Source organism: Stegodyphus dumicola, chromosome 7 (genome assembly GCF_044657685.1).
Source record: "Stegodyphus dumicola isolate Sdum_Otavi_A_Nest chromosome 7, ASM4465768v1".
NCBI lineage: Eukaryota > Metazoa > Arthropoda > Arachnida > Araneae > Eresidae > Stegodyphus > Stegodyphus dumicola.
The window spans coordinates 137,548,479-137,561,482 of record NC_140774.1 but is presented as its reverse complement, the minus strand read 5'-3'; the positions used below and the strand labels follow the sequence as shown (position 1 = coordinate 137,561,482).

Sequence of the window (13,004 nt, the reverse complement as noted above, 5' to 3'; positions counted from 1 at the left end):
GGAGAGCAGTGTATGGGTGATTGTGGGAGGCGATAAGGCCCACACCACCACAGGCATGATCAACAGTACGTCTTCTTACTGTGGTGTATCTCCGTATCTTAGCATGTCTGCTTGGTTTTAACAAGGTCTACTGAAGTGCAAAGCAGGCAGGTTGATAGATGTTCATTAAATCCTTGATATTATCCAGGTTTTGACGGACACCCCAGCAATTCCACGAAATAAATGTATCCATTATGGATGCTTAATTTGGCTGTATTGTTTTTTTACTTTCGAGGCAAAAAGTGTTTTGGAAGGGACAACCCTTGTTCAACGTCCATTTCGTCTGAGCCGTCTAGGCGTCCTGAGCTCATGCTTGCAATAGAACTTTGACTGGGAGTTCTGGGTTTTTGCTTATTGTTCTCCTTGATAACATCTCTATGTTTGTTCTGTTGGACATCCTGTTTTCCTTTGGACGCAGTCACCGGCGTACTACTTTCAACATCAGGTTTTTTTCCCTGATTTTATGATTTCTAGGATATTCTGTCATTGCTAGTTCTTTTTTCTGTGTGGTTATTGTGTTTTGTGTTGATACTGATCTGAATGATTTTGTTGCGGATGCATAAGATTTATTAGGTTTTGGCTGATTAAAGAGAACAAGTCTTTTAGCTTCTGCAAATAATATCTTTTATGCAATTTTAATGTTTTGAATTTGTTTTTCTGTCTGCCATTTAGGACATGATCTTGAAAAAGCTGGGTGCTCGCCTTTACAATTTATACATAATTTATACATAAGAGGGCAGCAGAGCAGCCTTCACTGGCATGGACTACGATGGAACATCGAGCACATGTGAGGCTACCGCGACAAGAGGTCTTTCCATGTCCAAAGCGCTGACATTGGAAGCAATGCATTGGATTCGCTATGTATGGCCTAACTGAACAGTTTAGGTATCGAAGTTTGATTTTTTCAGGCAGTTTGAGAAAGTTGAAAGTAATTATGACATGTTTAGTGGGAATGAGTTGAACTTTTTTTCGTATTTTGATCCTACCAGCACCACACACGTTTTGATCTGCCAGCTCTTTAACGAATTCCTCTTCAGTTACTGATAGTAAGTCTATTTCAGAGATTACTCCTCAGGACGAGTTCAGAGTAGTATGTGGCTTAACTTCAACGTTTGCTTGTCCTAATTTAGTTAGTTTCAAAAGACTATTAGACTGCTTTCCGGACACAGTTTCTATCAAAATGTCTCCAGACCGAAGTCTCTTAATATTTTTCAGTTCTCCTACAGAAGAAAAAAGATGTTTGTTTATTAGAAAGGGTGACATTTTCTTCAATTCTACAGAGCTGGTTATAATTAAGAAACGTGGACAAAATACATCTGATACAGAGCTTTCTATATCGCTTCTTAGTCTATTGGTCACAATAGGAGTATCGGATACATTGTTGGAGCAGAAAAGTATCATAGCATTCATATTTAAATAGAAAAAGATTCGGTTCCGACCACTGCAACCACCATGGAGCCCAACAAAGGGACGCAGATTCCTACGCCAGGGCTAGCCGGATCTATATGCAAACTGAAGTCCCACAGTCGGCTTTCCCAAAAGCAGGTACTCCCGAGAGCTTATCCCCAAGCCACTGACACAAGAACTAGTGACCAGCCGGTTGACACCTGTGAGGACGACAAGGTGCCTCCCGTTTAACTGAAGCAGAGCCCAAAAAGTGTGTTGGGAACAGTACCTCGCCCTTTAACTACCAGACCCTTCTTTCGAGTGACACAGGTCTCCACGCAGTTCATATGTGGGCAGTTTTCTCGCCACTCGAAGAACTAGGGACAAGGCTGTTCCAGTTTCTTATGAGAAGCCCGAACCTCAGAAAAGGAAACCACAAGGGAGAAGGAAAACGAGAAAAGTGCAGTTAAGAGGAGAGGAGGCAGAAAGGAGAAGAAATCACTGGGGCTCCAGGATTGTGACACCCGATCACGAAGACGGTAATCCTCTGAAGGATCTTCACCTGGTATGCTTTAACTGGGCATGTTGGAACGGCTTTCCCGCCTAGAGTGGCCCTACCAGGAGCTGTGCTCTCGACGTACTTCGCCCGTTCCGCCCAGTGACAAACCCCCGCCACGTTGAGGCAGCATAGTAGGACTTGGGGGGGAGTCCTTCAGGAACAACGCTCCTTTGGTCTAATAATGTGAGAATTATAATGACTTTAAACGGCGTTTTCTCTCTATAACCTTTCATTTGAAAAAATGTTAATATGTACTTCTTTATACTTTCGAATTTGAGTCGTTTCTTATACTGTTTTAAAGTCAGAAGATCTAGATTTTATGAAGGAATTAGTTTTATATTAACGTTACTGAAAATGTTTCACATAACAAACGAAATTGTTAGCGAAAATGGTAAATGATTAATACACCTTGCTTTTACCAAATAAAACTTAAATAATAACAATATATTATACTCGCGCGCAAAAGTAACAGAATTTGGAACTTATGTCTATTTTTACGAAACGTATTGAATCAAAGAATTATGCCACAGAAGAAATTTGCAAATATTCAGAGTCGAATACGTAAGCGTACACGCGCATGTCTGTTGAGACGTGATTGTGGAGGGGACATAAGCGCACGAGGAGTTTTCTGCGATTGGTGTGTTCGTACTTAACGAGATTCACTGTGTTTCTCGCAAGTTACAGGTAAAATGAGTAGCCACGAACTTATATTTACACGTTTTCAGTCCCTTTTCATATAATTTAGTCACTGTGATTTTCAATTTTTCATTTGAATGGAATGTTCCGAATTAAATATAGGATAGATTTAAATGTTTTATTTTTACTTTACAATATTATCAGCAGTTGTTGCAGCTAACCAAATCCACAATGATATGAATAAAATGAAATGTAAAACCAGCAAAATCCCAAAATTTCCCAATGAAACTAACAGGTCTGTGATTTTAAACCAGAAGAGTTTAAGCGGGTTCAATTGAATCTGATCTACCTCATCTTGATAACGTTTAATCGGATTGTGTTCGTTTTCTTATTTTATGTACTTTAACATATTTCTCTTGTTTTCGGGGTTTCTCCTGGTTTATAAACGCCGAGTTGATGATTTTATTGGGAAATTGTGGGATTTTACAAGTTTCTAATTCCATTTCTTTCACGTCTTTGTGGATTTTCTTCTATATTTCTCACTATTTTGTCTATATAGTCTAGAGCGGAAGCATTTCAGCATGAAAAACAGAGAAATTACTAAGGTATATGCTAAATAAATAAATAAAAGGTGTCGTTCTTATTATAGATATACTGAAATAGTCAATGAAGCAAACAAAAATTTACGTTCTAAAGAGTCACTGATCAAGAACTCTTTTGATACACTTGCTCCTTTTAACGGTTGTGGAGACAGGAATCAAATGGAGTGGATCCTTTCCAGTATTTTGTTTTCTTATATAAATTCATATAAGACTTTTTTCTGAAAGTAGGTGTATGAAATCAATTATAAGTCTCTGAAATTTAAATTAGATAACTCATGGAATGCATGTAAACTAGCCATGAGCAAAAGTAATTTGCTAAATTAACGTCAATTTTTAGAAAACTTCTTGTACATGCACGTACAGTGCAGTAGTACTAATCTCCACGGCTTCAAACAAGTTCTAAAATCTCTGTCGCTATTTTGCTTCCATTTTCATTATAATAACGTACACGTAAGCATAGATGCTTACAACATAAAACAGCTAAAGACTTATTCAATATAACAGAAAATTAGGATTTATTATATTTAATTATTTGTCCTTTGAATAATTCAGGTGGAATGGCTTTCTTTATCAATATTTTGTTCTGTGGAAACGTAAAATTTAAGATGACGAATTTAATGTCATGTCTTTCTTAAAAAGTTCACTCAAATTACCGATGAAACGCATGGATGCAAGTAACAAATGCAGAAAGTGCCAGTTCAAACTCATTAATGCTGTTCACGTATTTCAAGTACAATTTTTATACTATTTCAAAGCAGAATTTGTTGAGAGTTTTACTTATGTTTAGAAAAATACCGCGCTTTATTAAATTAGCTTTGCCCACATTCCCATTTACACATCTTGCAGCACGTTTTAGTGTTGTCTGTTTTTATTCTTTCTAGCCAGTCTCAAGCATAAGTATTTTGTAGAAAGATAGTGTTGAATTCTTTTCACGTTACCGTGTTAGTTAAGTTCACGCTTTAACTAACAGAGTAACTATAATCAGACATATATTTTACATGTCTACTTCCAGAAATCATATATTTTACCTGTCTGTTTACAGAACTTATTACTATCGCCAAAAATTATACGAAGCTATCAGTGAAACACATGAAAACGTTACCGACTGTCCCTGAAAACTAACTGCACCTGCTTATGACCTCACGATTGCCTGTTGCCAAATTTTAGTCTAAATAAGTTATTACTTTTCATTGTAAATTAATTTTAATAAATGCATTATTTGAAAATATAAGCATTTAATGGTAGATTAAAAATCTTTTCAAAGTCACCAAAAACTGCACAAAGAAATGATGTAGTAGATCCACAGATTGCATATTCACAAAATTTAATAGTACAGATTTGTCCAAAGTAACAAATTTGTGAAAATCGCAAGATCTGGCAACACTGGACTGAGTAACAAGCAGACTCACAACATTTTCGCTTTAGTAGCCATTCTCTATTTATGTATGACACACTATGCTCTTATAAATTTATTCAGCTATTAAACTTGAAGAAATATGACAAAATAAGCATTTCAAGCAAGATATTAAAAATTAAGCAAGTAATGGCGGGGTATGCCCTTTCTTATGACACTGCAGATTGGGCTAAAATTTCTTTTTAAATTCAAGAAGTAATAAACAAACTCTGATGATTGACTCTAGATTTCGAAGTGCTTCTACAGTGAATGAGGAAATTATTCTACAAAAGTGGTTTCGCGAAAGAAACTATTGTTTTGCCATGCTCATTCTATCAAAACGTTTTCAAAAGGCAATAACTAACAAAAAACGTTTACCAAGTATGAGTGCAAAGAACAATACGAAAAAGATATTGAATTAGCTTTTAAATATACAGGAAACTAAAATTGGGTATTCATTGGCGCATAAAAAAGTATCCGTACATACAAACGATTGCAAAATTTTGGACACATTTTCTAACTGATTCAGCTTTTCGTTGATAACTGACGTCATTCACCTTATACGGGTTAAATAAAATGACCAAGTGTACCTTTAAATGTGATAAGAAACGTAAAATTTTAATATGAGTCGTAAAGAAACGAGTGTGTCCGAAAGAGAATTAATCTACAAGCGTTGTAAAGGGGGTAACTCGTACAATGAAATTTCAGTTTATGTCGGCAGACCACGTTAAACTGTTCAGTCGATTATTTAAAGGCTTATTATCTCCAGAGCAGAGCAAAAGAGTGCTCTTTCAGAACGATCATATCTATCTACATCCACTGATAGATGATTTCTGGTACGTATTTTGAAGATAGATCAGTATTATGTATAATGTACGAATACGTTTTACACCACAAGATGATGGATTGTTTTTGCTTTGTAAATCTCTTATTTATGCATGCATTTATTTTCATGTAAATTCCGCTTGGAAATATTAAAGTCTATTTCTTATACATATTTAATTATTATGGAATTTATAGTTTTTATCAAAGAGGCATTTTTAGACCATAACACTTACTGTACGAACAATTTCTACACAAATTGTAGGAATTTTACGAATTTTCTGTTGTTTTCGCAAAATAGATTTCTTTAGGAAAACAGCATAATACAAGACTCCTTAAAAAAGTTTTAGAAACTCACTAACCTACTAATTACCTCATATTAAATTCTCTCTGTATATACTACTTTTTCTGAACCCAAATTAAAATTTTTCATCTTAATTCCACGTATATATTTTGAAGGAAAAATATTACATTTTGTATATGTGATGCCATATAATGTCTTGCAGAATGACATAGACATTGAAAAATAATCTTGAAATAAGAATCTTGGTATAAGAAATCTTGAAACACTTTGGCATATGCAGGACAACAAAAATATTCTTGCAGTTTATAAATTATGGAATTTTCCTTATTCTGTTCTACATTTTACATATAATAAAAGCACGAATATCGTCGTCTTTTCAAATGAGAAGCATAATAAAACTTACAAAATTCATTTTTCTTGTTGAGCAGCGAAAAGACGTTTTTGCCTTAAATTTCCACTTAATAGATTATCAAAATAGTATTTAGACTATTCGACAAGATCGCTTTTTGGACTGCAAAATGCTACTACGCATGTAAGAAATTATTGCGTTCTTCAGTGCGGACTGTTATGGTTTAAGTAGTTAGCATATATAGCTGGTAACTGGAAGATTCGTGTTTCGAATCCCGCCGAGAGCACAATTCATTTTTCCGCTTCCTGACCTTAAAAATATAAAAAAGGGTCTCTGTAATGGCGTACAAACTAAACTTCCAAGTGATGATGACAATTTATCATCACCTGGATTAGGTCGTCTGAGTCTTGTGCCTATCCTTAGTCGCAGAGAGAATGTAACGGATTATCGTATTTCGTATGCGTGTTCTTTTAGTGCAAATGACTAGCCCGTCTAGCTAATAATTAGAAGTTAAGGGCTGAATCCCACTGTAAGGGCATGATTGATTTTTTTATATTTCTTGCTTCGAATTGTTTAATGGTCTGTATTGAGAATCAGAAATGGTTAAACAACATTTGGTAAAACTGTTTGACAATCATAAATCGTCTGTACTGCTGTCTGCCCTGAATTTTAATGAATAGTAAATGTTATCTCCATCTCAACAGAGCATCACTGGTACCAAAATACTTGGAAAAAAAGATATCCTTTTTAACTGGTCAGTTTATTCGCTAGATTTGGACATGCCGAAACGTGTAGTACTCGTATACTTTAGATCACCGAAATGCAATGCTAAAAATGGTTGTTCTCAGAAAATTGCATTTTCTGAAATGTGGCGTTTCTTTTCAGAAGACTTGATTAGCAGTGCGTTAAATTCTACTAAATCAAGAAATGAGATTTATATTTAGTTGAGAATATATATGTATGGTAATATTATAAAAAAATTTTGCAAATTATAGGAGATTAGTTTTTCATTATTTTTTAATTTAATTAAATTTGAATTTAAATTCAGTAGAGATTAATCTTATGGAAAACATGTTAATTTACCGTTAAATAATGATTCTCTGCTAATTTAGCTTTAGTGATTTTTCAATAAATTTTATTTCTCTCAATAACCTTTAATATTTACGAGCACTGTATGATTCTAAATTCAAAAGAATACTAACTTTTTTTTCCCTGGGAAGCCCTTTAAATGTTATTTCGTGTTCACTAAGGCTTCGTAACAATACGTTTCTTGCCAGGTCATTTATTATCATATACTACCAAGTTTCATGATGCTTATCTCTTCTTTGCTTATCTATTCCATCTTGGAAAAAAGCTAATATTTGGTAAAATATGTTTGCAGTTCTGTCGTTAATGACAAAGAGTTTTATTTAAACACAAATACTTCTTCGATAGTCTACGCAATGCATACTTTAAAATAATGATCAAATTTGTCATTTGTTGCTTTTATGTTTAATGCATAAACTACTGCAAGCATGTTAACCCTTTCCGGCACGCTACCTTTTAAAGTTAGAGTTTTGATAAGAAAAGAACGTAGGCAGTCTTAATTAGGCCTAGAGGAGTACACAAGTAAAATTTTGTGAAGATAGCACTTATTGTTTTAATTATAGTGGGCACACCCACATAATCCGCTGAATAGAGCTTCGAAAAGAGTGCTCAAACGAGCATTGTTGTCAATGAACTGACCGATGAGATGCGGAGAAACAAAGAATACAGACTCTCAGTTTTCCTAGGTTATCGGTGAGCCCGGTCTGGGCACACTTAGGGTTCGCCGTTTGATTTTAGGCAAGATATCAAGGTAAAAATTTAAAACTAATATAGAATAAGGAAATTAGCATACAGCCAAAAAACTAACACAGAAATTTCTTTTCAAACAATTCCTTTTATACCCTAAAAAAATCTGGAAGTTTTCTTTGAAAAATAGGGGTCTTAAAAAACTAAAGATGGCTAAAATATATGGGCTGGTTTGTGTTGAGCTACCATCTACTATAAATAAAGAAGGTTCAGAGTACCTATAGTAACCTATAAATCCTTTTCTTTCAATTTTTCTGTGCGTACAGACGGAAATTTTTAGGTGTGTCCAGACCGGACACACTGTGCCGCAAAGGGATAACCTCGTAAGCCGCAAGTGGCCCTCGACTCATTTTTGAGGCCTTCGATATATCTTTAGAAAATAACGAAAAATTTATTATATGCTAATAAAAACAGGAACTCCGCCGAATGTCTGCCTCGGATGTAGAAAACATTCTTGAAATGGGACGTTCTTATAAAAACGTCCCGTCATAAAAGTGCTGTACTCTCAGGAAGATTCGGCTTCTCTTAGAAAAGGTAGAAAAATTCGTAAGGGTGGCTTAGAATAAGGAAGCGCACCCAAACTGAAAGGTGCCAGTTCATTTGTAAGAGCTATTAGGTTTACACATGGAAACTCAGCAATCCTTCAACCAGTACTCGTACTCTGGATTTTCCGATTGCTAACGGATGTTGCTTTTTAACTACACCACGAAAGCATGCGGTAAGGAAGCGAAAAATCCCTTACCCGTTTAAAGATGTAATTAACAGAAATACAGTGCGGCTCAGCTTTAAAGCAAAAATTGAGTTCAGTGGCTAGCTAACTAGTTGCCTTGAACTAAAAAGCATCAGCTTTGTATAGTAAACTTTATTGCTATTCTAAAAGAAGAAATATTTAAGAGAAAAATTGCCTGCAGCGCAGTGCGGCTAAGAACACTATTCTACTGAAACATAAACATGAACAACTGTTGCCACTCACACAAACTTAATAGTAAATAAAGCACGTTGCCAGTAACAAGATTATTGCAAAAATCATAACATAAAATTAAGCAGTGAGGAAATAAAATATACAAAGAAAAAAAGAAATGCAAATATTAAATATGCATCCAACATTAACTCCCACCCTTACCATTGCATTAACAATAGATCTCATTCCCGATGCAATGGCAATGGTAAAAGTTTTACTATAGGTCTTTTAAAATAACCATTAACAGTTTTTACTGTAACAACTCTAACATTGCCATCCTTTCCTGGATGGATTTCAACAATGCGACCTAAAGGCCAAACACCAGGAGGCATGTTGTCCTCCTTAATTAATACAATATCACCTAAAGACAAATTTGGAAGTTGTTGCTTCCATTTGTATCTTTGTTGTAAGGAATTTAAATACTCCTTATAATATCTCTTCCAAAAGCCTTGTTTCATTTGCTGTAATAATTCCCATCGTTTTAATAAAGTGGGTTTGGGAATATTAGAAAAATCCTGCTCTGGGATGCTAATAATAACATCCCCAGTTAAAAAATCTGATGGAGTCAAAGCATCTAAATTACCTACATCATTGTGATTAGTTTTAGATAAGGGGCGTGAATTTAACACAGCTTCAATTTGAGTTAGTAAAGTAGTTAATTCTTCAAATGTTAACTTTGTCTCTCCTATCATTCTTTTTAAATGAAATTTTATGGACTTGATCCCTGATTCCCACAAACCACCAAAGTGGGGAGAAGCAGGTGGAATCATTTCCCATTCCATAGTATTTTCAGCCAAATAATTTAAAATCAATTCATTGCTGTTAAGTGAAACTAGCAGAGTTTGCAATTCGGACAATTTTCTTTTTGCGCCAACAAAATTCGTACCATTATCCGAAAGTAAGTATCGAGGGGTACCAGGCCTCGATACAAATCGCCTAAGAGCAGCAATGAAAGAATCTGCAGTTAAGTCGCTAACTACCTCAATATGGTAAGCTTTGGTAGCTAGACATACAAACAAAGCTATATAACCTTTAGTGGTCTTAAAGCAACGACCTTTGTAACATTTCAAAATTACAGGACCGGCATAATCAATACCTGTGCTAAAAAATGGTCTCTCAAGTGTTACTCTTTGTTTTGGCAAGTTTCCCATTAACTGATTATTAGATGACAATTTATATCTGTGACAAACAATACATTTATGGATAAAAGACTGAATAAGTTTCTTACCATTTACAATCCAATAGCTTTGCTTTAAAATGTTAGCTAGTAAACTGGGCCCTGCATGCATATAAGTTACATGATATTGTTTAACAAGCAACAAAGCAATCCTGTGTTGACCTGGTATAATTATGGGATGCTTAGCATTGAATGACAAGTCAGAATTTTGCATCCTACCTCCCACCCGTAAAACACCATCATCATCTAGAAAAGGAAAAAGTGAGCTTAAAACACTTTTAGGACTTAAAAATGAATTACTTTTGAGATCCTTTATATCTTTATGGAAGTGCACAAACTGGATCCATTTAATGATCAACTTCATAGCTGCTTGCCTTTCATTAGATGAAGGTACTACTGCAGGACTTTTTAACCTATTATCTTCAGAACCAAAGACCCGTTCTTTGCACCTAGAAATAAATCTTAAACAAAAAGAAATTATATTAACTATTTTAGATAAAGAAGAACAGTTCTGAAATAAATTGTCCAGAGTGTCATTAGTCAAATAAGCTGTTGTACAAAAAATTGATTTTGTCCTTTGTTCAGTTAAGACAGTTGCATCACTGTTAGTCTCATTACTGACAGAACATTGTAGAGGCCAATTTGAACTGTCGAACGCTAAGAATGATGGCACATGCCACCATAGGGATATGTTCGGTAGAACTTTAGGATCGATTCCTCTAGAAGGAAGATCGGCAGGATTTTGTTTCGACGAAATATAGCTCCACTGTTGATAGGGAATAGCCTCTAATATTTCTGAAGTCCTGTTTGCCACAAAAGGCTTCCATTTTCGAGGATGAGCTGCTAACCAACAGAGAACAACCTTAGAGTCAGTCCAAGCGTGAAAGAAAATTTCAGTGGTCGAGAAGGCTTTACGGACAGCTTTGATTAATCTGGAAAGGAGCAATGCACCTAGGAGTTCCAGTCTAGGTATGGACACTTGTTTAATGGGAGCAACTTTGGTTTTAGGAACCACCAAATTGACTTCATTTCTGTCGTGAGATGTTGGTTGAACACAGTAGATAACAGCAGCGTAAGCAGATTCTGACGCGTCACAAAAACCATGCAGATAGATGTGGTTAGACGTAGTTTGAAGCCACCTCGAAATTTTAACATTTTTGAGAGCCTTAAGATCTTCTTGAAGTCGCTGCAACTTCTCTTCCCGTTCTTTAGGCAGTGGGGCATCCCAGTCAAGTTTTAAAAACCACAATTGCTGATAAAACATTTTCAACTTGACTGTACATGGTGATAGCAAGCCAAGAGGATCAAAGATTTTAGAAGATTGAGAAACGAACCTTCTTTTAGTAATTTCAGTCCCAAAATCCATAGAAATGTTAAATAAAAATACGTCTTCTGTAGAGTTCCAAAACAGCCCTAAAGTCTTGGCACATTCATCTGAGTGAACTTCCAGGTCACCTTCTTCATGATTATCAATGGATAAATTTTCGAGAAGCTTTGAGCAGTTTGATCTCCATTTCCTTAAATTAAATCCACGTTTCTGTAATAGCTGTGAAAGCTTAGAACATAGGTCAACTGCTTCCTCTAAACTGTTTGCTCCAGATAAACAATCATCTACATAGAAATCGTTTTTAAGAACGGAAGATACATGAGGATGATCCTGTTCTGCATCCAAAGCAATTTGCCACAAACAGCGTGTTGCTAAAAATGGTGCAGATGCAGTGCCATAAGTAACTGTACATAATTCATATGTCTGCATTTTTGAATTAACAGATTCTCTCCAAACAATTCTTTGTAAATGTTGATCCTCAGTATCTACTAAAATCTGGCGGTACATTTTTTCTATGTCAGCAGAAAAAGCTATTTTATGTATACGAAAGTTGAGCAATATTGAAAATATATCTCGTTGTAGTGTTGCACCTACCCCTAAAACCGAGTTCAAAGAAACTGAATTTTTAGGTTTACATGAACCGTCAAATACTACACGAAGTTTAGTGGTAGAGCTACTCACTTTAACAACAGCATGATGCGGTAGATAATATACTTGCTTATTTTCTTCAGTCTGAACAACTGGAACCATATGATTTAAAGTTTCGTATTCTTGCATGAACTCCTTGTATTGCCTACCAAGTTCTTTATCTAAATCAAATTTTCTTTGCATGGATAGAAGACGAGAAATAGCCAAAGGTTTGAAGTCGCCTAACTCTTCAGCATTACTGAAAATGGGGAGTCGGACAACAAATCTGCCATTTCCGTTTACTCGATAATTTTCTTTAAAATGCTTTAAATTCACAAAACTCTTCTTCAATCGTTGATTTCTGATTTTGGAACGTTAATTCTTCCAACTCCCAAAAACGCTTAAGTGTTGCATCGACGTTATCCTCAATATGTAAACTAATGCGATTAACACTAATGGGATGCGGAGTATTGCCTTCTGTTTTAATTCTGCCTGATACAACCCAACCAAAAATAGTATTTTGCGCAATTACATTTTTATAGCCAACAATCTGCCCTGGCTGAAGCAGAGAAAAGAAATAGTCAGCTCCAATTATCATGTCTATTTGTTTGGGCGTACTGAAATTCGGATCTGCAAGATTAATTGAATTCAAATAATCAAGTTCCTTGCTGTCAATCTTTACTGAAGGCAAATGCGAAGTTAATTTTTTAAGAATATATGCTTGTATTAAAACACCATTTTTTTTCAACTCAGATTTCGGAAACAATTTTACATTTACATAACCACGAGTCAAAGCTGCTTCAGAATCACCAAGTCCCTTTACGCAAATACAGGCATTTTGTCTGCGTATATTTAATTGTCGAATAAATGATTCACTGATGAAAGAAGCTTCACTTCCACTGTCAAAAAGAATGATACATTCATGACCTTGACCAGCAGAATCGTAAATTATTACTGCCGCCGTTGGTAAAAATGAAGTACTCAGACCC

The 13,004-nt window shown here is 35.3% G+C and overlaps 1 protein-coding gene and 1 long non-coding RNA gene across 4 annotated transcripts in view; one reads left to right on the top strand and one right to left on the bottom strand.

Moving 5' to 3' along the window:
* Positions 1–13,004, top strand: part of LOC118193715 (uncharacterized) — a 322,326-nt gene that overhangs the window by 270,602 nt on the left and 38,720 nt on the right. The window lies entirely within an intron of this gene.
* Positions 1–13,004, bottom strand: part of Pde11 (Phosphodiesterase 11) — a 589,461-nt gene that overhangs the window by 569,194 nt on the left and 7,263 nt on the right. For 2 of the 3 annotated variants that reach the window (XM_085820848.1, XM_085820847.1), the window contains exon 2: positions 10,362–10,522. The exons of the other annotated variant lie outside the window; for it this stretch is intronic. In XM_085820848.1, the coding sequence (XP_085676974.1) occupies positions 10,362–10,425 (64 nt within the window). In that variant the 5' untranslated portion in view covers positions 10,426–10,522. The remainder of the gene's footprint in view (positions 1–10,361; positions 10,523–13,004) is intronic. 3 annotated transcript variants of the gene reach the window in all.